Genomic DNA, 26,216 nt, shown 5'->3' on the forward strand with positions numbered 1-26,216 from the left:
TGCCTTACCCCTCAACCCACAGCATTTGCTCCTTTAAAATTGAGCATAGGCCACGTTCGCTTACCAGTAGACTAGTTCATGTGCCAGGTAGCCCGATGGCCCGGCCTGCACCCCGGTCGAGCTTGGTCATGTAATTAGGCCCGCGGGCCTAACACAGTAAGCACAACTGTGTTTCGGGCCGGGCTCGGGATTTGTCAAAAAATCCTGGCCCGACCTGACTCAATATTATATGTTTTATAAAATACATAAAATATATAAATAATATAATATTTATTGAAATATATATATATTTATAATTTAATATATATACATTTTTTATTTTTTCTTTATAATTTCTCTCTCTCTCTCTCTCTCTCTCTCTCTCTCTCTCTCTCTCTCTCTCTCTCTCTCTCTCTCTCTCTCTCTCTCTCTCTCTCTCTCTCTCTCTCTCTCTCTCCAGCCGCTTCAGCAATAGTAACAGCATGGGCTAAATTTTGAGCTCGGGCCCAAGCCCGAGCTTCGGGCTTTTTATGAGGGCCGGGCTCGGGCCAAAGTTGTAGGCCCGATGGTCGGGCCGGGCTCGGCCTCGGGCCTTAGAAAAATTTGTTAATACAGAGTGAAAGCCCGGCCCGGCCCGACCCATGAACAAGTTTACTTACTAGTAAATTGAGCTTAGGCCCCATTCGTTTACCAGTCATCTACCATCTTTCAAGTAGACTTTCCTGGGTAAAACTTACCCATCTCCTAGGCAAGTAAGTAACTTTCTCACCTAAGAGAAACTTTTATAAAACATAATGGAACTATTTTGACCATTTTAATACTAACTTGTTGTGGGTAAAAATGTCATTCTATTATTTATTAGGGAATCTTGTAAATCAAAAGAATATGGGTAAGTGCATTTACCCAAGCAAGTTGCACTATTGTAAACGAACAAAGCCTAACAGTGAACTTTGTTAAAAAAAACAAAAGGGGTAAAAGTAGGACTTTGCCCTTTGAACTTCAAGAGAATAGCCTCTTTTTGGCTTCAAATTGAGAGAGTTAGAGACTTGCCTAGGCCAAGTTTGCTAAAAAAATCGTATCTTTATGGAATAGACGTGCTCGGTTCTCAAGCATTTGCTCATATAGAGTGATCCTAACCATGTTCAAACCCTAAATACCAAATCCCCACTCAATTCATTTTAGAAACGTGGATTCCATCCCAAGTCCCTGCTACAAACCTTACCAACTATTCACTTGGCACCTTGCTTTTTTTTTTTTTTTGAATAAAACCCAAAGGGTACTACAACAAACGGGGGGTAGTGCACCCCAAAAAGTCATCTAAACAAATAGAGAAAAGAGAAGGGGGAAGGGAAGAAAAATTAAAAGAAAAACACTCTAACGTAGCAATCTGGGCTTCGCGTGCCATCCAATCTGCAGCCTAGTTCGCTTCTCTGTAACATGACAGAAGAAAAGACTTCTAGAAAAGGTATTCTTCATCCTCAAGTAGCTCTTAATAATGTTCATCATCTTCCTAGGGGGTTTTGTCTTTTGGTTGAGGCACAAAATCACCAATTTTGAGTTGCCTTCAATAATGATCGGAAATTGGTGGAGATTTAAGGTCATCTTGATTGATGGAACAATAACCAATCTTGACAGCTTTGGCATCCAGGACATGACCAAGATGATTATGGGCAAATACACGCACCAGTATAAGGACCATCTAAGTAACGAGACACATCAAAATTGATTTAAATGCAGTCCTGAGATGGAGCAGCCCACCGGATGGGCTTCCAAATCTTGTGGATGGGATTTAAGACCACCCATCTCAAGTTCCAAGAATTCTATACAAGCATGAAGGGTTCAATCAAGGATTACTTGGGGGGGGAGGGGGGCTCGCACAGTTATTAAAAACTTTTTGATTTCGATTTTTCCAAATAGTTTTTTATTATTTTTTCTTTAATATGTAGTTTTTTATTATTTTTTGCCAATTCCCCCCACCAGTGAATGAGTGTTTGGTCATTATTCGACGGACCCACTAAAGGGTCACATAGAATCGACCAAATTTGGTAAGAGAAATGGCAGAATTTAAAAATATGCTCCAAGTCCTCATCCTCACCATAGAAGATACAAGATCCATAAATATCAAAACCTATTTTCCTCAAAAACATCTTAGTATGTAGCTTGTTTTGAAAGAGAAGGAAAAGAAAAGTTTTAATCTTAGGAGGGCATTTGATGTTCCAAATAATGTCGAGCCAATTTGTAGTGTTATTTTCCCCCAAGATTGAAGAACATTTCAGCAAATAGGCTGATTTAATAGTGAACACTCTAGAGGAATTCCCCTCCCAAATCATTCTATCTTCAAATTGTCTAGGAGAGATAAAAATGGATTTGATTTTTTCCCATAAATTGTTAGGAACAATTGCTCGAATTCTAGGTTTATCCCAGCACTCACCATCAAAGTTAATTAAATCCGATACTATAATACTATCGTTCTCTTCATTTTCAAAGGAAATAATTTCTGATAAAGGTTTGTTGGTAACCCATTTGTCATGCCAAAAACTAATTGTTCTACCATTCCCAACTTGGTATCTAATACCTTTTTTCAGTAGATCTCTAGAATGGATAATGCCTTTCCAAGCCCACAATGACCCATTTTTTGGGCTAATATCCCAAAAACCTTTCGTATATTTGCTTTTAATAAGTTTAACCCAAAAGTTATTTTTTTCATTTAAAATTTTCCATCCTAATTTTGCAAGGTTTGCCTCATTTACCCATTGGATATTTCTAACTCCAAGACCTCCCCATCTTTTGGGAGTACAAATGCATCTCCATTTCATTAAGTGCAAGGGCTTCTTTCCTTCATTCTTTTTCCATAAAAATTCTCTTTGAATTCTTTCCATCTCCTCTAAAGCATTATTTGGAATTTTAAATGACCTCATATGGTATATTGGGGCGTCATGTTTGCAGTGGAGTTTATAAGAGTAAGTCTTCCCGTTAATGTGAAAGAATTTTTTTTTCCAATTTGCTAGTTTTTAGAACATTTTCTCCTTGACGACTGAAAACGTATTCTTTGTCACTCTTTTGTTAATTAGAGGAACACCTAAATAGTTCTTTGGATTCAATTCTTTTGGGATTCTAAGCATCCTTGAAATTATTTTTTAAAGGTGAATATTCCTTATATAAAAACCGAAGATTTATTGAAATTTGGAGTCTGTTCCGATGCTTTAGGAAAGTGGATCCTATCATTTGATGCGAAAGGCACATCGGAGCTGACATGCCTTTCATTTGTTGCAGAAGGGCGCGAATATTGTGAAAGCGGTGGCACGTTGGTTAGTGGAGACAGCCTTTTCGTTTTTGGAGTGGATTTCTCTTTCCAATTGCAATGGAGACAAAGATTCCTCCATTCAATTGCGCTCTGGGCCGCATGTTTTTGAAACGCTAGCGACAATAAAAACCCATACCCCCTCCTTGTCCTCTTTGTCTTGGTCCTTAAAATTACAAAGTGCATCGTACACATGTAGATCTGGAACAATGTTCAGGTGGGTCTGCGTCCGCCACTTCATGTGGGTCACACACCAGATATCTGTGGGGATATAATGTGTTTATTAGCAGGATTCCGGAATAAAAATCGTATATCTTGCCGCTATTGATTTGGACAACTATATTGACAATTAATAACGCCACCAATCAAATCCAAGATAAATTGGGATTTTTTGGCTACTTGGAATTTTAGGTTCATTTGTCAGTATTTAGCAGGGGTAAGTTGGTCAATTGATTGTGATCCCGCATTCATTTGCCGCTAATGCTCAGTTTAGAAGGAGTACAAATACAAATTTATAGAGTGCAAAACCTTATATTTTACATTATTTTGTATATATTTGCATTTGTACTTCTTCCAAACTGAGCCTAATATCCTACAATAACTGAAGATATGAGAAGGCATCAGTCATACACTAAAAAGGTGGATAAACAACCTACCCATGCATCAATAGCATTCTCACCTAAACACTTGCACAGGTAAATATACTTAAAAATAAACCGAGCCTTACAAGTTATATCTAATGAGCGCAATAATAGTTTTAAGCAAACATGCAACAGGGCTCAAAATCCGTTTCAACAGTGGACAATATAATCCACACTGGATTGACGTGGGACTCCAAGACCATCTTAGGGTTTCTGAATAAACATCAAATACTCACTAATACCACTTGGCGATGTTGTCACTTGTCACAAGCGGATCGGACATAACCATAAAACCATTTTGGTTACTGAGTCATGAGTGAAATGGTCCGAGCATTTACTTCCTTGTCGAACTCATTCAAATAGACTAGGAGGGGACTGCAATTCAGATTTCTGAGGTGGATTGCAATCCACTTATCCCAAAAAAAAGTGTATAACAAGAAAAGAAAATTAAAAAATAACAAATAAATCCAGATCATCTTTTAAAACTATTTCAGATCAAAATAAGCTGCACTTTAACACATCAATTTGATACGGGTTTGACCAAGCCAAGAGTCCAATCCGAATCAGACAACACTGTCACTAGGAATAAGAATTACTCAGCATATGAAGAAAATTTTGAAAATAACGTTGCCCAGTTGCCCTGAGCAAGAGCACTGCTTATGTCATAAGAAATTAAGAATAACACTCTTACAGTCTTACTACAGCACCCAGTAGTAGAAAGAAATCATGCTATTTAATCCCTGGTCACTTGGGATTTTGTTAAGTATTTAGCCCACAAAATACAAATCTTAACACATCTGGTAGGTTGAACGATCTTGACAGAGGACACTTTTTTGAACAATTGCTCATGGAAGAGAAGTAAGACTCAAATAATTTTAATTTTCCTTTCAGCATTCAAAAAAGTATTCCTGACTGATAATTTTTAGGCGTATAGGTAGCAATCTAATTTGTCCTTTAATTAACGTGTATGAGAGAAAAACTTACACCTTTTTTTTTTCTCACAAGTGCATTTCTTTCCATGTCTCCAATCTCCATCCGAAACACACCTAATCCTTCCACCCTTCCTTACTTACTCGTCTTGTGGCAAGGCCCTTGGAGGAAAGGCTCGGTGTAACAGGTTTTGAAGGCGTCCTCGGTGCCTCTTCATCATCCCAATCATCATCCCAACTGTTATCCCATCCATCAGTTACATCTGATTCCATCTTTCCCCCACCTGAAACTGGCAATTCTGTCTCCAACTTTTGGTATCTAGAGCTGTTGGTAGGGATCAATCTCCTATAGAATTTGGCACAAATCCAGGATGATGCCATTAGTAGCAGTACAGCAGCGGTCATGTATACAATGGAGGGGACCTGTATCAGAAAAATAGCATATGCAGACTTGGGGGAGTAATCAATTCTCTCGACAGCATTGTGCAAGACTAGATCCCTGAAATCAAGGCTGCAAGAACCAGTTCCAGTTGTCAAAACAATTGTGGTGTCTTTACCAACTTTTCCAATTGGTACTTTTACCTGCAGTATTCAAGTCTCAAATCACAATTCACTCATTGGAAAAGAGGAACAGTTCAAGGTTCAAATAATTGAGAAAGAAACAACATCCATGAACACCATTGCCAATTCAAACTGCCAAATTTCTGATAATACCTTGTGTCTTTGCCACAACTCCACCAGTTACATTCTACAAATCCAATAAACCATCTACCTTTGGAATGTGTGGTAAGGATAGTCTGGTCCTGATTCCAGACAATGTTAATCAAACTTACACAGACCAACCTTTTATAACAACCCAAAGAAACGAATGTGATACATGACAAAACTGTGGAAACCAGAGTGGGCAAATATAGATGGATATAGAATAGGCACCCATTGTCCTCTCCAGAGAAGAATGCTTTAGTGCACATCCAAAAAGAGATGGTGAGGCCTGAAAGCAAGATTCTAATCTTGGTGGGAAGGAAGTTAAAATTAGCTTGATCTGCACAGAGTGCAAGCAATCAAGGAAAGTTGGTCCCGCACCCACACTATGGGCAGACATGGATACATACATCAGACATTGCAAAATATTTGTCTTCCTCCAAAGTGAGACCACACAATATGCTGAGACAAAACTGCTGCATTATTTTCACTTGTAAACATAAATATACTTGGGATACCTTAGCATGCTGTAGTTGCATGGTTACTAACCACAATCTCACTCCAAAATACATGTACACACAGGGAAACATGCACATGTAATTTTTTTAAGGATAGTTAAGGCAAGGAGCTTAAATCAAAGTTTCAGAAACTCAGCATAATGTAATGGGAAAAAAAGAAGCATCTTTTTCGTAAGACTACTAGGAAGAGTTTTAAAATATTGACTCCATTAATAATAAAAATTTACTTAGAAGGTATGGACACAGGAACGAAACAACCAAAAGCTTTGCGGTACCAGTGCAATATAGGAAGAGTTCAATAAGATAACATAAATAAACTAAGTTACATGAAAGGCATAGACAAAGTATCAAAAATGGGATGCACTAAAACTTGCAGAATCAAACAGGAACACAGAACCCATTTTGAAACATACATACAACATGAAAAGGGTTGAATATTGACTACATGAATAACCAAAAGTAACTGGAAAGAGAGGACACAGAACATGGAGAGGGTTGAATATTTATGTATGATTCTAGGCTGGACCAAGAATTATCATTCTAAGGATCATGCTGCAGAGCTTCACAGATATCCACTCATACAGCAAGAGTTGTGCTGGCATATTGCAAAAATGCCACATTGCAACCCCAATCCAAGGGAACAGGGAGCTGCAAACATAAGTGCATGTCAGTGTTCTATACACATGGGGCCCGCAAGTGTAGTGGACCCCATGTCTACGGAACAATGGCGTGCTCACTTATAATTGGTTACATAGCCTGTTTCACACACCACTGTTTGCAGAAAATCCTATGTCAATCCAAGGGCATCCAACATATTAGTTTGTTATGGGTAGCATAAACATGTTAATTTCCATTTGTCAACACAATCTTAACCACAGACAAATTGAAGATTTTTTGTTTTGAAGAATTCCAAGATTTCCCATGAATGAGTCACAATCACAAATAACAATTTATAAGCTCTAATTAGGAGGACATTATCAGAAATTATCCTTGGGCATCTAGGGGAAAATAAATAAGAAATGTGCCACTATAACAATTCTAGTTATTATCAATGTATCTCTGTAATAATCCCTGTCCTTCTGACGTCATAACTTGTGATTCATATTTTAAGATTCTGTAGAAAAGATGGGCCAAATGGCCCATAGGCTGTTTATTCTTTTATTCTTTCTTACTGTTTATGTTTTTGTCTGTAATGGGCCTTACTCTGGGCCCATCCTTTCTATGTTATGTTCTGTGTAAATTCTTGCCCAACTAAGGGCCTCCTTGTAATTATTCAAAGTTTATCTTAATAAAATGGTGTTAGGGTGTTAGAGAGAGAGTAAGTTCGAAACTCTCATTCTCTAAACCCTCATTGCAGAACTCTCAAGGTCTGTTTTCTTTATGGTATCAGAGCAGGCCTGAACTTTAGTATTCCAGGGATGGAAGCTTCAGGTCGTGTTGCTTGATTCTTGGAGGTCAGTGGAAGTTGCCCAAGACTCAAATTTCTTGGAAAAGTGGTTCGGTGGCCAGGAAGAATCAGAGAAAAAAAAGGGGAAACAGTTCAGTTCCTGATTTGAAGCTTAAATATTGTAAGTTGTGCTCAGATTTCTGGGTTATTTTTTCCTGTTCTGGACTGTTAAACTCCAAAGTTCCTATAGAAACAGTACAGCTATTCAGCTATCCTCTGATCAGGTTTAATCCAGAGATTTCTGGGTTGTTTTCATTTCTTTTCTGGACTGTCAAGTAGCCGAAATACCTCTGAAATCAGTACTTCTGTTTATTGTCCTTTTTGGATTGTTTTCGGGCCCCTGTACAGACTGTTCTTTGGGGCTGTTTTCATCTTTGACAGTGTGGTCTTCTCTACTGCCCACTCTGTGTTTGTAAAAAGGTCTCTTCGACAGTAGGAACTGTTCTCTTCTCTTTTGGGGTACTGTTTGGCAAGTACCTAAATTTTTGTTTAGGAAAGGAGCTTGGACTGGGTGGACAGTGTTTGGTAGTTTTCTGATTTATTCTTGAAGGCCGAACCATGTTTGTTGGTGTCTCGTGCAGTCAACAAGGTGTTGCCTCTGTTTTTGGGGCTCTCACAGCTTAGGTGTGACTCAGCTTTGTGTATTGCTGCTTGAGGCTGGTTTAATACAGCCCTTGTTCATCCTCATCCAGTGTTATTTGGTTGAAGTTTGCTGAAATCTTATTTGAAGTGGTTAGAAGGATGGACTCATTAGAGATTGAAAACAAGAATGTTGCTGAATTCGGACAGGTTCCGGGAGCCCCTGTTGACTCTTTATTGACTGTGACCACAGTCAAGCTAGATGGAACTAATTATCTAGCATGGTCACAATCGGTAAAGATTTATATATGTAGTAGAGGAAAGTGGGGTTTTATCTACGGGAGCAAAAAGGCTCCCTCAGAAGATGATCCATCTCATGAGAAGTGGATCCAAGAGAACTACATTGTTATTGGGTGGCTTGTGAACTCGATGCAGCCACAGATCAGCCAGCACTATCTATGGATGAATTCAGCAAAGGAAATCTGGGATAGTGTTGCTGAAACCTATTCCCAAAAACTAAATGTGACTGGAGCCTACAAGTTGAGAAGTGATGTGAAGAATCTGAGATAGGGGGAGAAACCATTATCTGTATACTTCTCGTTGAAACTGAAGAGAGGAGAGTTGAGTGTTCTGCAATGAGGGTTTGAGAAGAGGATTTCGAACTCACCCTATCTCAACCCCCTAACACTGTTTTATTAGATATATTTGAATAATTACAAGGAGACCCTTAGTTGGGCAAGAATTTACAAAGAACTTAATATTGACAGGATGGGCCCAAAATAACAAGAAGAATAAACAACCTATGGGCCATTCGGCCCATCTTCTCTACACTCCCCCTCAAGCTGAGTATAGATGTCAATCATGCCAAGCTTGCTGGTATCATGCTGAAGTTTTGCCTTGGGAATGCCTTTGGTAAGAAAATCTGCCAACTGTCCTTCAGATGTGATGAAAGGAAGACACACTTCACCCGAAGAGACCCTTTCCCTAATGAAGTGTCAATCAACTTCAATATGCTTGGTTCTATCATGTTGCACTGGGTTGTGAGCAATGTTGATGGCAGCCTGATTATCACAGTACAACATCATTGGCTTGTCATATTCAACTCCAAGTTCTTCCATCAAAGATTTTAGCCATAATAATTCAGAAACCCCATGTGCCATGGCCCTGTATTCTGCTTCAGCAGAAGACCGAGCAACAACCGATTGTTTCTTGCTTCTCCAAGAAACAACATTACCAGCTACCAAGCTGCAATACCCAGAGGTAGATCTTCTGTCACCAATGTTCCCGGCCCAATCAGCATCGGTGTAAGCTTCAAGTTTCATATGACCATGCTTGGCAAACAGAATACCCTTTCCTAGGGAGCCCTTCAAATAACATAGGATTCTCTCTGCAGCTGCCAAATGAGTGTCTCGAGGAGCATGCATGAATTGGCTAATGCAACTGACTGCATATGCAATATCTGGCAGAGTCATGCATAGGTACAAAAGTTTCCTAAGAAGTCTGAAAAATTCCTTTGTCTTCTAACAATGTCCCTTCCGAGGTTGAGAGTTTATGACTCATATCAATAGGAGTAGCAACTGGTCTAGCACCCATCTTTCTAGTTTCAGAGAGCAAGTCAAGAACATACTTCCTTTGGGAGATAAGAATCCCATCCTTGGATCGAGCCACTTCTATGCCAAGAAAGTATCTCAATTCCCCCAAATCTTTAATCTCAAACTCTGTATGGAGAAAAGATTTTAGATCATGAATTCCTGAGGCATCATTACCCGTCACTACAATATCATCTACATACACAATGAGGTATACTGCCAGAGATTCACTCTTCACAAAAAGAGTATGATCGGACTGTGTCTGCACATAGCCAAAGTTAACAAGTGCTATTCTAAATCTCTCAAACCATGCTCTAGGGGACTGTTTTAGTCCATAAAGAGATTTCTTCAGCTTGCATACCTTCCCTTTCATATCAGTTCTATACATCCCTGGAGGAAGAGACATGTAAACCTCCTCATGTAATTCGCCATTCAGAAATGCATTCTTCACATCCAATTGATAAAGGGGCCAGTCAAAGTGAGTAGCTAAAGATAGAAGAACCCTCACAGATGTCATCTTGGCAACAGGTGCAAAAGTCTCTAAATAATCAATCTCATATATCTATGTATAGCCTTTTGCAACCAGCCTGGCCTTGTACCTTTCAATGGTGCCATCAGCTCTGTATTTGATAGTAAAGACCCACTTGCAACCAACGGGATCCTTCCCTTCAGGCAAATCCACCACTTCCCATGTGTCATTCTTGTGTAAGGCATCGATTTCAAATTTCATAGCATCCCTCCATTCTGAAATCTTAAGAGCTTCTGACACAGACCTGGGAATAGGATGAGAAGCAACAGAAGAGAGAGAGGCAAAATATGACGGTGAACGCAAACTGTAAGAAAGGTGCTTGGAAATGCAGTGTGCAGTGCACTTCCATTTTCCTTTTCTAACAACAATGGGAATATCAAGGTCAGGGAAGGATGAATCCAAAGGTGTTGAACCAGTACCTGTTGTCTCTTCTGTGACTGGAAGTGTATGAGGCTCATGTGTTGTAGGAGAAACAACCTGCACATTTCTGGATCTTTGCCTTTGATACACCTTGGGATTGAGGATAGGACGAGGAGGTAGAGTACTGGGACAAGAAGAATGGAACAACTGATCCACCCTTGATTCATTTGAAGGAGAGGCAGACACATCAAGGGACTCAACAGGAACAGGAAGAGGAAGAGCAAACACCTGTGTCAAATCCTCCCCCTGTGGACAATGTCCTTCTGGAGAGGAACCATAAAAAGGGGAAAACTCATCAAAGGTGACATCCATTGAGACATACCGATTGCCAGACTTTGGATCAAAACAACAATAACCCTTCTGTGTGGGGGAATAACCAAGGAAGATACACTTTTGAGCTTTGGGTTCAAACTTATGCCTTTGGACACTTGGAACATGTACATAACAGGTGTAGCCAAAGACACGAATAGGAACAGGAAAAAGATCTTTGTCCGGATGAAGAAGAGTGAAGGAAGACTTAAACCCCAAAACCCTAGATGGCATGCGGTTTATAAGATAGGTAGCAGTAAGTACAACATCACCCCAAAACCTGGTAGGAACATGTGAGGCAAATAAGATACTTCTTGCAACCTCAGCAATATGCCTGTTTTTCCTCTCAGCAACTCCATTCTGTTCTGGGGTCCTAGCACATGAGCTTTGATGAATAACCCCCATGTCAGAAAGATAGCAGGATAGGTTTTTCTCAAGGTATTCTTTTGCATTGTTCGTTCTGAAGATTTTAATCCTGGTATCAAATTGGGTTAGAACAAATTCATGGAATTGTTTTACAAGTCTTGGAACTTCATCACGGGATTTCATCAGGAATATCCAAGTGAACCGTGAAAAGTCATCAATAAATAGGATAAAATATTTGTAGCCACCCATGGAGGGTAAGTGGTAAGGTCCCCACACATCAGAATGCACAATATTAAAAGGAACAGAAGATCTTTTATTGCTCAAAGGATACTTGCTTCTACAATGCTTTGACAATTCACAAGACTCACAATGAAGACTGGACAGACTAATTCCCTTAAACAGTTCAGGGAATAGATGACTCAAGGCGGAAAAAGACAGATGACCAAAACGACAATGACACAACATAATCCGACTAACAGACTCTGAAGAAACAGATCCAAGAGCAACATTCCCAAGATGATCAGTGCATTGTCCCGGAGTATCAAGCAGGTATATTCCGTTTGCCTCATGGCCACTCCCAATCACCATCTGAGACTCCAGATCCTGAAAAACACAATAGGAAGGAAAAAAGGTTACACAACAGTTTAGTGACTTGGTTAAACTGCTCACAGACAACAAATTTGTATTTAGTTTAGGTACATGAAGGGCAGAAGGTAGGTACAAGGAATCCGTAGCCTTGAAGGTTCCCTTACCAGAGATAGAAGCAAGTAAACCATCAGCTAAAGTGATTTTATCACGTCCAGGAAGTAAGTCATATGAAACAAACAAGGTAGACAGATTGGTCATATGGTCAGAAGCACCTGAGTCAATAATCCAAGGGATCTTGAGATTACCTGAAGAGGTAGCATGATTAGCAGAAGCCCTTATACCTGAATGAGCAAATGCTGAAGTAGTAGAATTTCCTGAAGGGTCGGAAGGAGATGTCACATCACTCAGCTGACTGATTTTCTTTCCAAACTTTTCATATTCTGCTCTCATGGCTGCCAACTGTGCAGAAGCAGACATCTCTTCACTATCTAGCCCGGCAACTACATTTGCACTTCCTGATCTTTTACTATCATGTTTTTTCTGAAACCGAATGGGAACAAGATTAGGATGTAACTTCCAGCACTTGTCTTTGGTGTGCTTCGGCTTCTTGCAGTATTCACATATAACTTCTTTCTTTCCTGTGCCACTAGAAGTTCCAACATTCCCTTTAGGTTTAATCCCCATATTGGCAAAGTGATCATTAATATCAGCCCCTTGAACCTGGACAGCCCTTCTGCTCTCTTCACTACTCACCAATGCATAAGCTTGTGACAAAGAGACACTCCTTGGAAAGAATATTCTGTTTTGTGATATCATATTCTGGGTTTAGTCCAGTTAAGAACTCAAAAACCCTGTTCCTTTCAACCAATTTCCTGTAGGTCTCTACATCATTGGTGGTGTCCCAAGTTACAGCTTCTATTAGGTCAATCTCTTGCCATAGGGATTTCAGGGTTGAGAAATATACAGCAAGAGGTTTCTCTCCTTGCCTTATATTCTTTACATCACTTCTCAATTTATATGCCCGGGCCACATTGAGTTTTTGGGAATAGGTTTCTGCAACACTGTCCCAAATTTCTTTTGCTGAATTCATCCATAGGTAGTGTTGACTGATTTGTGGCTGCATTGAGTTCACAAGCCACCCAATGACAGTGTAATTTTCTTGCATCCACTTCTCGTAGGATGGATCATCTTCTGAGGGAGCCTTCTTACTCCCGGAAATGAACCCCCACTTTCCTCTACTACATACATGAATCTTTACTGATTGTGACTGTTGGTTCGGCTGTCTTAGTTTGTATGTTTATCTTTGTTGGGTCTTAAGTCATTAGTTATTGGGCCTTAGTTACTGGGCCTAATCTTATTTAGTGTTTATTTTGACTAGGTGTCCCATCACTAATCAGGGGCATTCTTGTCCATTTATGTAACATTATGTAATGTCCTTATATATAATAGATTAGGGCTGGCTGAGCATCATTCTGCCGCCCATTTCATTTCTGTTCTTCTTCTTCTTCCTCTTCTTCTCTCATTCGACAGCCCTATTTCAGCAAACATGGTATCAGAGCACTGATCTTTCGACTGGTTACAGCAACCGCATCTTCTTCTACTCGCAGGTAACTCTCCCATCTTTCTTGTTGGTTGCTGCAAAGAAACCCTAGGGTTGGTCGTAGAACACAGCTAGACCTACATCTAGGGTATCCCTTGGTTGTAGGGCCCAAGGGGAGTTAGACCCAGAGGCTGATGCCCTAATAGACGCAGTACAGTAGACTGTAGCCATTCGGCTAAGACAGATCTGTGTAGAATAGATCTAGGCAGAAGGACTGATCTCAGCAGTCCTAGAACTGTACGTGGGTGAGGTTATAACCTACGATAGCAGTGCTTAGCACACAGTAGAAGCCAACACAGCAAGTTGCAGTGTAGTACTCGGTGACAGCAGTAATTAGGGCACAGTGTGCAGTGTAGTACTCGGTGTTTCAGCTCTGTGTCTTGTTCTCAGGACTGAGTTTACAGTGCAGCAAGTTCCGTAAGTTGAAACAGTTCTCTATACATTGCATTTACAGTCTTGACATTTACAAGTGAAGATGTCCTCCATATCCAGGGAAGTGTCTTCTAGAGATGTTAGGGCTTGTGGGAGGTCTCCTAATCTGGAGAATCCAAATATGCACAGCCTACAGATCACAAGTGTGTTGTTGGATGAGTACAACTTCAAGGAATGGTCTGTCTCAGCCATGCTTTTCATCACATCCCTTGAACTCACTGGTTACTTGGACGGGCAGAAGAAGGAACCAGAAGTGGGAAATGCTGAATATGCAGCTTGGCGCAAAGAAAATGCTACAGTTATGTCCTGGCTACTTGCCTCAATGACTCCAAGAGTAGCTAGGACTGTTCAACATTTTTCCACGACTGCCAAAATATGGGAAAAGGTTTCTAAAACCTATGGGCAGAAAAAGAATAATGCCAGAGTTTACAGACTGAATCAAGATATTGCTACCTTGAGGCAAGGAGATATGAGTGTTGCAACATATTTTGCTACACTAGAAGGACTATGGGAAGAGTTAGATCACCACCTTATTATTGATTGGGAGAGTGCCAGAGACAAAGAAAAGCATGACAAACAAATTGAAGAGGGTAGAGCATTTAAGTTTCTGGCAGGCCTAGATCCTATATATGAGAGCATAAGATCCCAAATTCTGGAAAGGGATGAAATGCCAGACTTACATCATGTTTACTACCTTGTGAGGAATGAAGAGGTGAGAAGAAAAGAGATGCAGGTTGATACTCAAACAAAACTAGCTGAACAGTCTGTGGAGCATTCGGCCCTAATCTCTACAAATCAAAGGGGAAACAGGTACTCTGACAAGAGACATCTGAAGTGCACCCACTGTGGAGGGGAAAGGCATGTGAAAGAGACCTGTTGGATTCTCCATCCGCATCTGAAGCCAGCTGCATTGAGGAAAGATAAGAAGCATCTGAAGGGTCAATCTGCAAGTGTGAATTTGGCTACGGGTCAAAGTGATGATGGTTCAAAACACTCATCTACAGTTACTTCCTCTTCCATGGGACAGACTTCTAATTCCCCTCGAACCGGGTCCTTGGGTTTTACTGCCGATGAGGTAGAGGTACTTAGCCGGGCCCTAGCCCGTCTAAGGACCAATTCTCTTCCATCCTCCTCCCTTGCCAGATCAGGTATTGTCTCTGCCTTTAGTGCAACTAGTTCTATTGATCCTGCCTCTTGGATTATTGATTCTGGTGCAACTGACCACATGACACACATGTCTTCTCGATTTTCTTCCTATCATTTAATGTATGGCCAAGATAAAATGAGGGCTGCTGATGGTTCTTTCTCTACCATCTCTGGGAAGGGAGTGGTTGACCTAAGCAAGGACATCTCACTAAAATCTGTCTTGCATGTTCCAATCTTTCTTCAAATCTCTTATCTGTTTCAAAGCTTACCAAAAATTTGAATTGTAACATAACCTTTTTTCCTACTCATTGTGTCTTTCAGGACAGATTGACGAAGAGAACGATTGGGAGCGGTCATGAGTGTGGAGATCTCTATTACCTTGATGCAGACATCAGTTCGGCCTTGCAAACATCTGCTACTTGTAGTCAGTCCAATATGGAGTCAATAGCTAGGTTACATCTATGGCATGCTAGGCTAGGTCATTTACCTTTTTCATCATTGGAAGTGTTGTTTCCAGAATTATTCAAAGGTGTTTCAAGTCAAGAGTTAGTTTGTGAAGTCTGTCAACTATCAAAGCAATGTAGAACTGTTTATTCAACTTCAAGTAATGAAATCCGAGCTTCTTTTGACTTAGTCCACTCTGATATTTGGGGTCCTTCTCCCATTATTTCTGTTGATGGCTTTCGATACTTTATCAGTTTTATTGATCACTATTCTCGATGCACATGGATCTACTTATTAAAAGCACGAGAAGATGTGCCACGGGTAACCATGACATTTTGCAAAATGATTGAAACACAATATGGTACGAAGGTCAAACAATTCAGGTCAGATAATGCTGCAAAATACTTTGAAAGGTCCTTGAATCTATTTATGGAGGATGCTGGAATGATTCATCAGTCATCTTGTGCTAGTACCCCCCAACAGAATGGGGTTGCTGAGCGCAAGAATAGGCACCTATTGGAGACTGCTCGAGCCTTACTATTTCAGCACAAAGTTCCAAAAAGCTATTGGTCTCAAGCAATCCTTACGGCATCATATCTGATAAATCGAATGCCATCCAAGGTATTGGGGATGAAAACTCCTTTCTCTGTTCTTTGCCCTCATCTTCCTGACTTTTCTCTTCCACCGAGAGTCTTTGGTTGTGTATGCTTTATACATGTCAAGGATCCGAAGAAGACCAAATTGGATCCTAGGGCTACAAAGGGAATCTTTTTGGGGTACTCCCCTACTCAGAAGGGATACAAGTGTTATGATCCAGTCACCAAGAAAAAATATGTCACAAAGGATGTGGTATTCTTTGAGTCTCAATCCTATTTTCACTCTTCCCAGAATCCTCTTCAGGGGGAGACTAGTGGGATGGAAGAGGATTCTTCTGTTCCCCCATTCTTTGTACCTCTCTCGACCTCAGGCCTTCCATCTTCTCCTCCTGATCCACCTAGTTGTGGTATCCCGGGTGAATCTAGTGAGGCTCCCATTGTACCAGCTACTACTAGTGATGTTGCAAATATTACTGAAGACTCCAGCAAGCTGCAAAGAGATATCAGAACCGCCTACAACAGAAGGAAGAAGGGTCCTCTAACTCATGACAGCGACCAATTGGACTCGGATCAACCTGTCTCAGAAACTCAAGGTAATCCTATCAGTTCCTCTGACTTAGATCTTCCTATTGCCCTTCGTAAGTCTACTTGTTCTTGTACTATCAAATACCCCATTGTTGATTTTGTGTCTCACTCACAGTTGTCTCCTCGTTATTGTTCTTTTGTGTCTGCTCTATGTTCTGTGCATGTTCCTACCAGGTATACTGAGGCAGTATCTGACCCAAAATGGAAAGAGGCTATGGATGAAGAAATGAAAGCCTTAATGAAAGCAAGGACTTAGGAATTAGTGGATCTACCAGAAGGGAAAGGCACTGTTGGATGCAAGTGGGTGTGCACTGTGAAGCATAGGGAGGACGGGTCCATTGAGAGGTACAAGGCTAGACTGGTAGCAAAAGGGTTTACTCAAAAAGAAGGGATTGACTACAAATGCTCCGGTGGCAAAACTCAACACAATCCGAGTTCTATCATCATTAGCTGCAAATTTCTCATGGGGGCTACATCAGTTGGACGTGAAGAATGCTTTCTTGAATGGCGACCTGCATGAAGAGGTGTTCATGGATCCTCCACCAGGTTATGTTTTTGGCAAGAAGGTATGTAGACTGAGAAAGGCCCTATACGGCCTTAAGCAGTCCCCTCGAGCTTGGTTTGAGAAGCTATGTGGAGTCATGAAGAAAGGGGGTTACACTCAAAGTGGAGCAAATCATACCCTATTCATAAGGAAGAGAAATGGCAAACTTACGGCACTTATTGTCTATGTGGATGATATGGTAATTACAGGGGATGATCAGGAAGAGATTAAAAGACTAAAGGAGTTTTTGGTTGCTGAATTTGAGATCAAAGATCTGGGCCAAGATACTTTCTTGGGATTGAAGTTGCAAGATCCAAAGAGGGCATCTATATATGTGAGCGGAAATACATCATTGATCTTCTTCAAGAGACAGGCATGATGGGGTGTAGGCCAGCCGATACTCCAATAGAACAGAATCATGGTCTACAAGTGTCAGTAGGAGGGGACTACCTTGATAAGGAAAGATACCAAAAGCTGGTGGGGAAGTTGATTTACCTGTCCCTTACTCGCCCTGACATTGCTTATGCTGTACATGTTGTCAGTCAGTTCATGCACACCCCTAAAATCCCTCACATGAAAGCTGTGGAAAGGATCCTCAGATATTTGAAGTCTTACCCGGGGAAAGGGATTCTGTTCAGGAAAAACAGTAAGATTGAAGTTGAAGGATATACTGATGCAGATTGGGCTGGCTCTGTTGGGGACAGGAAGTCTACTTCTGGGTACTGTAGCTTTGTTGGAGGAAATTTAGTTACATGGAGGAATAAAAAACAGAATGTGGTTGTTAGATCTAGTGCAGAGGCCGAGTACCGAGCTATGGCTCATGGTGTTGCTGAACTCTTATGGCTGAAGATCCTGCTTGATGAACTTGGAATAAAGATTGAGTGCCCTCTCAGGTTGTATTGTGACAACAAGGCAGCCATCAACATTGCAAATAACCCAGTGCAACATGATAGAACAAAACATATTGAGATAGACCGTCACTTTGTTAGAGAAAGAATTGTCTCAGGAGAACTCTGCATTCCTTATACTCCCTCCAAGATGCAGATTGCAGATGTTCTGACTAAAGGGCTAGCTACAGTGAAATTCGTGGACTTACTTGGCAAGCTAAACATGATTGACATCCATGCTTAGCTTGAGGGGGAGTGTTGGTTCGGCTGTCTTAGTTTGTATGTTTATCTTTGTTGGGTCTTAAGTCATTAGTTATTGGGCCTTAGTTACTGGGCCTAATCTTATTTAGTGTTTATTTTGACTAGGTGTCCCATCACTAATTAGGGGCATTCTTGTCCATTTATGTAACATTATGTAATGTCCTTATATATAATAGATTAGGGCTAGCTGAGCATCATTCTGCCGCCCATTTCATTTCTGTTCTTCTTCTTCTTCCTCTTCTTCTCTCATTCGACAGCCCTATTTCAGCAAACAGTGACCATGCCAGATAATTAGTTCCATCTAGTTTAACTATGGTCACAGTCAATAAGGAATCACTTGGAGTCCCCTGAACCAGTCCATATTCAGCACCACTTTTGTTTTCAAACTCTGAGGAGTACATCATGTAAACACTCCAAATATGATTTCAGATGACTTCTACAAGTATACTGAATAAGGACAAGCAATAACTGAGTTCAGCCGACCACAAGGAGGCAACACACTGAGTTCAGCCGACCACAAGAAGACAATACACTGAGTTCAGGCTTCAAGAAGTAATCAGAAACTCCTAGGCATTGTGCACTCAGCCGAAGTACCTTTTCAAAGTTGTACACTCATCCAAGAAGAGTAAGTACCAATCGGTATTGCTGAATAGTCCTTTTCACAAACACAGTGTGGGCAATAGAGACAACCCCACTGTCAAGGAAGAGAAAAGACCCCAAAAAACAGTTCGTACAGCCCCCTAAAACAGCCGAACAAGAGTAACAATACACAGCCTTGTTACAAGGATGTTTCGACAGATTTTAACAGTCCAAGAAGAAGAGAAAAAACAGCCCAGAAATTTCTGGGTTAAACCAGATTTAATGCAGTTGAAGGTAGTACAGAACAGCTAGGATTTTCGGACACTTCAACAGTCCAAACACAGTCGAAGGTAATACAAAACAGAACCAGAAAACTGAGCACAACTTACAGTTTGAGCTTCAACAGTCCAAACACAGTGGAGCTTCAAGACAGAACCAGAAAACTGAGCACAACTTACTGTTCGAGCTTCAACAGTCCAAACACAGTCGAGCTTCAAAAACAGAACCGAGCTGTTCCCCTTCCCCCCCCCCCCGCTTTTTTCTTCTTTTCTGATTCTTCCTGGTCACCGAACCCCTTCTCCAAGAGATTCTAGTCTTGGGCTCGTCCAATGACCTCCAAGAATCAGGCAGTACGTGACTAAGCCTCCAGCCCTAGGATATTCAAGTTCAAATACGCTCTGATACCATGTTGAAATTGAAGAGAGGAGAGTTGAGTGTTTTGCAATGAGGGTTTGAGAAGACGATTTCGAACTCACCCTATCTCAGCCCCCTAACACTGTTTTATTAGATATATTTGAATAATTACAAGGAGACCCTTAGTTGGGCAAGAATTTACAAAGAACTTAATATTGACAGGATGGGCCCAAAATAACAAGAAGAATAAACAACCTATGGGCCATTCGGCCCATCTTCTCTACATTGATGTTCTGGGAAGGCTAGTCACTAGAGCAAACTCTAGGAATCTAGTTAGAGGGTGGAGAGTGGGAATAGATGGGGTACCTTTGACTCCCTTGCAATTTGCAAATGATACAATGCTTGTTTTAAGAAGGTGGTGACTTGAGTTGGATTGGAAATTTAAAACTTATTGTACAACTTTTTGAACAAATGTCAAATTTAAAGGTGAATTTTGATAAAAGTTGAATAGTAGGGTTGAATTTAGAGGAGAGGGAGGTGGTAGAGTATGTTGGAATTCTTGGGTGTGAGGTATCCATTGAGGCAAAGTTTCTTCGACCTGGTTGTAGAAAGATTTGAAAAGAGACTGGCTTCTTGGAAGAGAAACTACTTGTGTCTTCACTGTCTTGGGGGAAGAGTCACTTTGATTAAATCCACATTAGCTAACTTCCCGGTCTACTTGCTAATTTTTAAAATTCTATAAGGGGTTTCAAGAAGAGTGGAGAAGTTAATGCAAGATTTTTTGTGGGAACCAGGGGAGAAGAAAAAGGACCATACGGTTAGGTGGGAATTGGTTAGCAGAAATAAGAGTTAAAAGGCCTTGACCTAGGAAATATTCAGAAAAGAAATGTAACCTTGTTGGGGAAATGGTTGTAGAGGTTTCCATTTGAAAAGGAATAACGGTGGACAAAGATAGTGGTAAGTATTCATGGGCTTGCGGATAATGGATGGGATGCTGGAATTTTGGCTAGGACTATAAGAGCTTCTCCGTGGAAAGCTACCCATGCTTCATTGCCCCTTTTCTTGCCCTAGATCAAGTATGAATTGCACTCTGGTAACCTCATTAAATTTTGGGAACAAGTCTAGATTGGGGATTCCCCATTCAAGGATCAATTCCCATCCTTGCTTGCCTTATCTAACTTGAAGAACAAGCTTATCTCCAATTTTCTAGTACCTTCACATGCAGTCCCAGGGTTTGGGTGGAACTAGACCTGTTCATGGGCAGGGCTTGGGCTTGGCTTTTGTAAAAATTCTAATGGGCCCGACCCGAGATAGTGTAAAATTGGGCCCAAAGCCCAGCCCGTAAACAGGTCTAGATGGAACTTGGGTTTGAGAAGAGCCATTAAGGATTCAAAGTTAAAAAAACACCTTGACACTTTTTAAGTATTCTTGAGGGGGTCTTTTTACATCCCACAAAACCTGATAGTAGAGTTTGGACTCTATCAGCCTCTGGGGTCTTCACTTGTGCATCCTTTTCCAAAGTTTTATTTCAATTGACTAAGTTTTTTAGGCAAGCCTTCCCTATTAAGGATGTTTCGTGTAAACCTATTCCACTTAGGGTTGGGTGTTTTTGTTAGGAAGCATTCTTGGAAAGGTTCAGCACTTGTAGAGATGGAAATTTGACTCGCCCTTGTAGGGCCCCGCCCCAGTCGAAGCGGGCTTTTTTGATTATTGATCGGGGTCCGGAGTGGGTTCGGGGAAACCCAAAACTCTAGGGATCAGGGATGGGGCGGGGATGGTATTTGTCCACCCCGCCCCAACTATATTATGTAACATAATATATAAATATATATATATATAACTATTAATATGTGTTATATTATAACATTACATATTATATTATATTATACAAAATAGTTCTAGATAGGTTTCGAGAAAAATAAAACAATAAATTTATAGTACATGTTAACAGGTGTATTATATGTACTATACACAGGCTTAGTACCCGCAGGGGTATTTTCGTAATTTTGTAGACATATTGTTATGTATGGCCAGAATAGTATAAATAGAAAGCTTCACTCGACTGAAGCTAAGGTTTTGTTGAGGCCTTAACTCGGTTGCATCTTATTCTTCTTCCTCTTCTTCTTTTCTTCTTCTTGGTCTCCTGCTCAACATGGTATAAAAGCAGGTCCGTCCAAGCCTAGAAAACAACTATCTGAGGTCTCTCTCCACTACTGCGAAGGAGCTATAGTACTGATGCTTGAAGACAAGGAAGATGAAGCTTTTCTAGTGTTGCGGTTAGTCTCCACTGCCGAGTAGGGCTCTGCTACATGTATTTTTTGCTAGTAACTGGGTTGCTTCGGCTAAGAGGACTGTAGAAATCCATCCCAGATGTTCGAAGGAAGGCTCTGACCTGAAGGGAAGTTCAAGTTCATGACTGTACTGCCTATTGCTGGTATTGAACCGTTTTTTTTCCCTGTTTATGGCTTCTTGCACGACTGTTAATGTCCCAGAATCTGAGTAGAGACTGTTCCCCTTCCTTTGATTGTATGTTGCCCTAGTCTGCTCTCTAAGGGGCTGTTGATGAACCCTAGAACTTGAGTGACTGTTCGGCTGCCCTGGAAAGTGGATATCAGCCGATTAGGTGTGGTGAATCACCACTTGTATTATTGTTCCTATTGTGTTTTTTTTGGGGGGGTAGAGAAGCTGTATCAAAGTTGTAACTGTAGGTCATTCAGACCTTGTTACACTGCATGTGCAGTTCGTATATTGTTCTGTGGACTCCTACACAGTGTAGGTCATAAACCCTAGTATTGCAACTGTAGTGTTTGTGCTTGGTTCTTTGTGAGGCCGAAAATCAGCAAGTGTCTAGTTGTGGACTATTGCAGCTCTGTAAGACTGTGCTTTGGTTTTGTGTATTTCTAAACTGAGAATCATGAGTAGTGAAGATTCAGCTACATCCGGAATCTCCACAATGTTGAATGGAATGAGTGGGAATAGTGACCTATCCTTCCCTATGGCTGTTGTTCCTCTTGACGGGTTAAACTACCTAGAGTGGCCAAGGGGGATCAAGCTATACATAACTACAAGGGGAAAAGTAGGCTACATAAATGGAAGAATCAAAGAACCACCTTTTGGAAATGCAAAACATGATAGATGGGATCAAGAGAACAGTATGGTTATGTCATGGCTTTTGATCTTCATGCAACCGCAAATAAGGAAGAACTTCATGTGGGCTGAAACTGCAAATGAGATCTGAGATCAGGCAAAGTCCACATATTCTGAACTTCGACACTATGCCAAAATTTATCAACTGCAAGCAGCTTCATCTACTTGTAAACAGGGGGAGAGGAGTTTATCAGTTTATTACTCTAACCTAACAAGTGTTTGGAAGAAGCTGGACCATTAGCAAAATATTGAGCGGAAGTGTAAGGAAGATGCAAAATTGTATAAGAAACTTGTCTCACAGCAAAGGGTGTTTGCCTTTTTACATGGTTTCAATCCTATCTATGAACCCATCAGAGTACAAATTCTAAGTTCTAAGGATCTTCCTTCAATTCAGGAGATCTATGCACTTGTCCAGTCTGAAGAGAGCAGAAGGAACTTGATGAACAGCACCGGAGGGGATGCAATTGTGTTGGCAGCAAAGGGAAGTCCCTCTACTAGTGGTGGACCTTCTTTCAAGAGAGAGGATCTCCAGAAGAAAGCAGAAGATAAGGAAAAATTGTGGTGCACTAATTGTTAGAAGCCCTGGCACACCAAAGATACTTGTTGGGATCTCCATGGGAAACCGAAGTGGGCTCAGGATTTACCTAAGAAGCAAGGCTCATATGGTATTAGAAGACCCAGGCAGCAAGGTACTAAGAAACACCACATAGCCAATATGGTTACTCGGGAGAATCAGCCCTCCACCTCCACTTTGACTCAACCACCACATGGCCAACATAACTACTCTGGATCCGACCCAAGGGAGGATATTGTCAATCCCTTCCGTGACCATTTGGAGCTTTATGGTAGAACAATTCGCCAAATGGATGCTCCTCCCACCATCTCTTTTGCATCCACATCAGGTAATCTTGCCACAGCTTTCCATGTTGCTTCTCACGACCTTGACTCTCCATGGATCATTGATTCTAGAGCATCAAAACACATGGCTGGTATGTCCTCTTTCTTCCAAACTTATGACCATCTTTCCGGAAGAGATAAAGTGAGACTAGCTGATGGATCATATTCTCCCATAGCTGGTCAAGGAACTCTCTCTCTTCCCCTTGGCCTTACTCTTTCTAATGTTCTTCATGTTCCAAAATTTCCTATGAATTTGTTTTCAGTCAGTAGTGTTACAAATTCCTTAAACTGTTTCGTGACTTTTTTCCCTTCCTATTGTGCGATTTAGGATCTAGCCTCGGGGAGGACGATTGGTAGGGGTTGTATGGTTGATGGACTCTATATGCTGGAGAATACGGCTGGCCTTCTTGTTATAGAGTCTATGAGTCAGTTTAGAAAGAGTAAAATGTATTTATGGCATTGTCGTTTGGGTCACTTGTCTTTTGAGTCGTTTAACGTTGTTTTCCCAGAACTGTGTAAGTCCGTGTCTGTTTCCAACTTTTCTTGTCAAACGTGCCAGTTAAGCAAGCATTGTAGAACTCAATTTCCTCAAAGAAATAGTAAATCTGACTTTCCTTTTCACATTGTGCATTTGGATGTGTGGGGCCCTGTTACTTTACCTTCTGAGAGTGGCTACAAGTACTTTATTACCTTCATTGACGATTATTCCAAATACACTTGGGTATATCCAATGCGAACCTATGAAGAAGTACCAAAAATTATCCAAGATTTTCAACGGATGGTCTTCACCCAATTTTAGACCGAAATTCAAATATTTCAATCAGACAATGCAAAAGAATTTTTTCATAGTGACCTTACGGAATTCTTTGCTTCACATGGCTCACTCCACCGGAGCTCTTGTGCCCGCACGCCACAACAAAATGGTATGGCTGAAAGGAAGAACCATCACCTTCTTGAAGTGGCACGGGGTTTACTACTCCACGTGAATGTTCCCAAACGTTTTTGGCTTGAGGCCGTCCTTTGTTCTACATACCTCATTAACCGAATGCCCTCTCGTTGGTTAGAGTACAAAGCTCCACATCAGCTTCTCTTTCCTAAGGCCCCTCTTCTTTCTATTCCTCCTCGTGTTTTTAGTTGTCAATGCTTTGTCCAAAACCTATCCCCCACCTGGGGAAAATTGGACTCTCGTGCTATCTCGTGCATATTTCTTGGTTACTCATTCTCTCAAAAAGGGTATTGTTGCTTTGATCCTATTTCACGAAAATTCTATGCCTCCATGAATGTTACATTCTTTGAGAATGAGCCCTTATTTCTTGTTTCTCCTCGGGGGGAGTGTAGGTATGAGGAGAAACTGGTTCAACTACCTCCTCTCCCTACTCCTTCTCCCCTTTCTCTCTCTGATCCTCCACCTTTCCGTGTTTTTTCTCGTCGTCGTAAAGGCCAATCAGGTTCAAGAGCTGAGGAGAATCCATAAGTCGTACCTCAAATGCCATCAAATTCCTTGGGGGAAGATCATACTCACTCAGGTAACTTGACTGGGGAGATGCTATCCTCACGACGGTATACCTTATTAATCGGGTCCCTTCTAGGGTCCTTGATATTCGATCTCCTTTTTCGCTTCTACACCCACGTGAGGACTTGTTTTCTATTCCCCTTAAGACATTCGGTTGCACTTGCTTTGTTCAGCTTCTTGGACCCCATCCCTCCAAGTTCGAACCCAAAGCCTCCAAATGCATCTTCCCTGGTTATGCACAAACTCAAAAGGGTTATTGCTGTTATGATCCTATCTCCGGGAAGAAGTTTATCTCCATGGATGTCACTTTCTTTGAGGGGACACCCTATTATCCTCGGGTTGCCCCTCAGGGGGAGAGTAATGAGAGTGGGGGTTTGAGTTCTTGTCTTCAGGCGGAGAGCAGTGAGAGTAGGGCAGTTCCTTTACCTATTCCATTAGGTGATGAGAGCTGCAATGGTGAGGGTGATCAGAGGGATCAGGAGTTGAGGGAAAGCTGCAATGGTGAGGGTGGTCAGAGGGATAAGGAGTTAAGGGTTTATCACAGGCGATGTAGGCAGGTTGATCCTGGTCATCAACAGTCCAGACCAGCTCCAATCTCATCTGCAGCTCCAGGTCCAGATACTTCAGTTCTAGAGCCCACAGAGACTTCCCCTACAGATGATCTTGACCTTCCAACTGCAGTCCGTAAAGGGAAACGACATTGTACCACATCCACAACCCACTGTATTTCCCATTTTTTATCCTATGGTCGCCTATCTCCTACCTACAGGTCCTACCTTAGCTCCATTTCCAATGTCCCTATTCCAAGAACAGTGCAAGAAGCCCTATCTGTCCCTGAATGGAAAGATGCAATGCAAGTTGAGATGGATGCCCTGTTGAAAAACAACAACTGGGAGGTAGTTGATTTGCCAAAAGAAAAGAAATCAGTTGGATGCAGATGGGTATTTACGGTGAAGCATAATGCAGATGGATCTATGAGAGGTATAAAGCTCGGTTAGTTGCAAGAGGGTTTACACAGACTTATGACATAGATTACTTGGAGACATTTGCACCGG

At 41.2% G+C, this 26,216-nt stretch overlaps 1 protein-coding gene across 5 annotated transcripts in view; it reads right to left on the reverse strand.

Moving 5' to 3' along the window:
- Positions 1–4,534: 4,534 nt before the first annotated feature.
- Positions 4,535–26,216, reverse strand: part of LOC148864482 (uncharacterized) — a 51,939-nt gene continuing 30,257 nt past the window's right edge. For all 5 annotated transcript variants that reach the window (XM_088977277.1, XM_088977278.1, XM_088977281.1 and 2 more), the window contains one exon: positions 4,535–5,432. In XM_088977277.1, the coding sequence (XP_088833403.1) occupies positions 4,968–5,432 (465 nt within the window). In that variant the 3' untranslated portion in view covers positions 4,535–4,967. The remainder of the gene's footprint in view (positions 5,433–26,216) is intronic.

This window comes from Nelumbo lutea, chromosome 3 (assembly GCF_056320005.1).
Source record: "Nelumbo lutea isolate HS-2025 chromosome 3, American lotus-T2T, whole genome shotgun sequence".
Taxonomy (NCBI): domain Eukaryota; kingdom Viridiplantae; phylum Streptophyta; class Magnoliopsida; order Proteales; family Nelumbonaceae; genus Nelumbo; species Nelumbo lutea.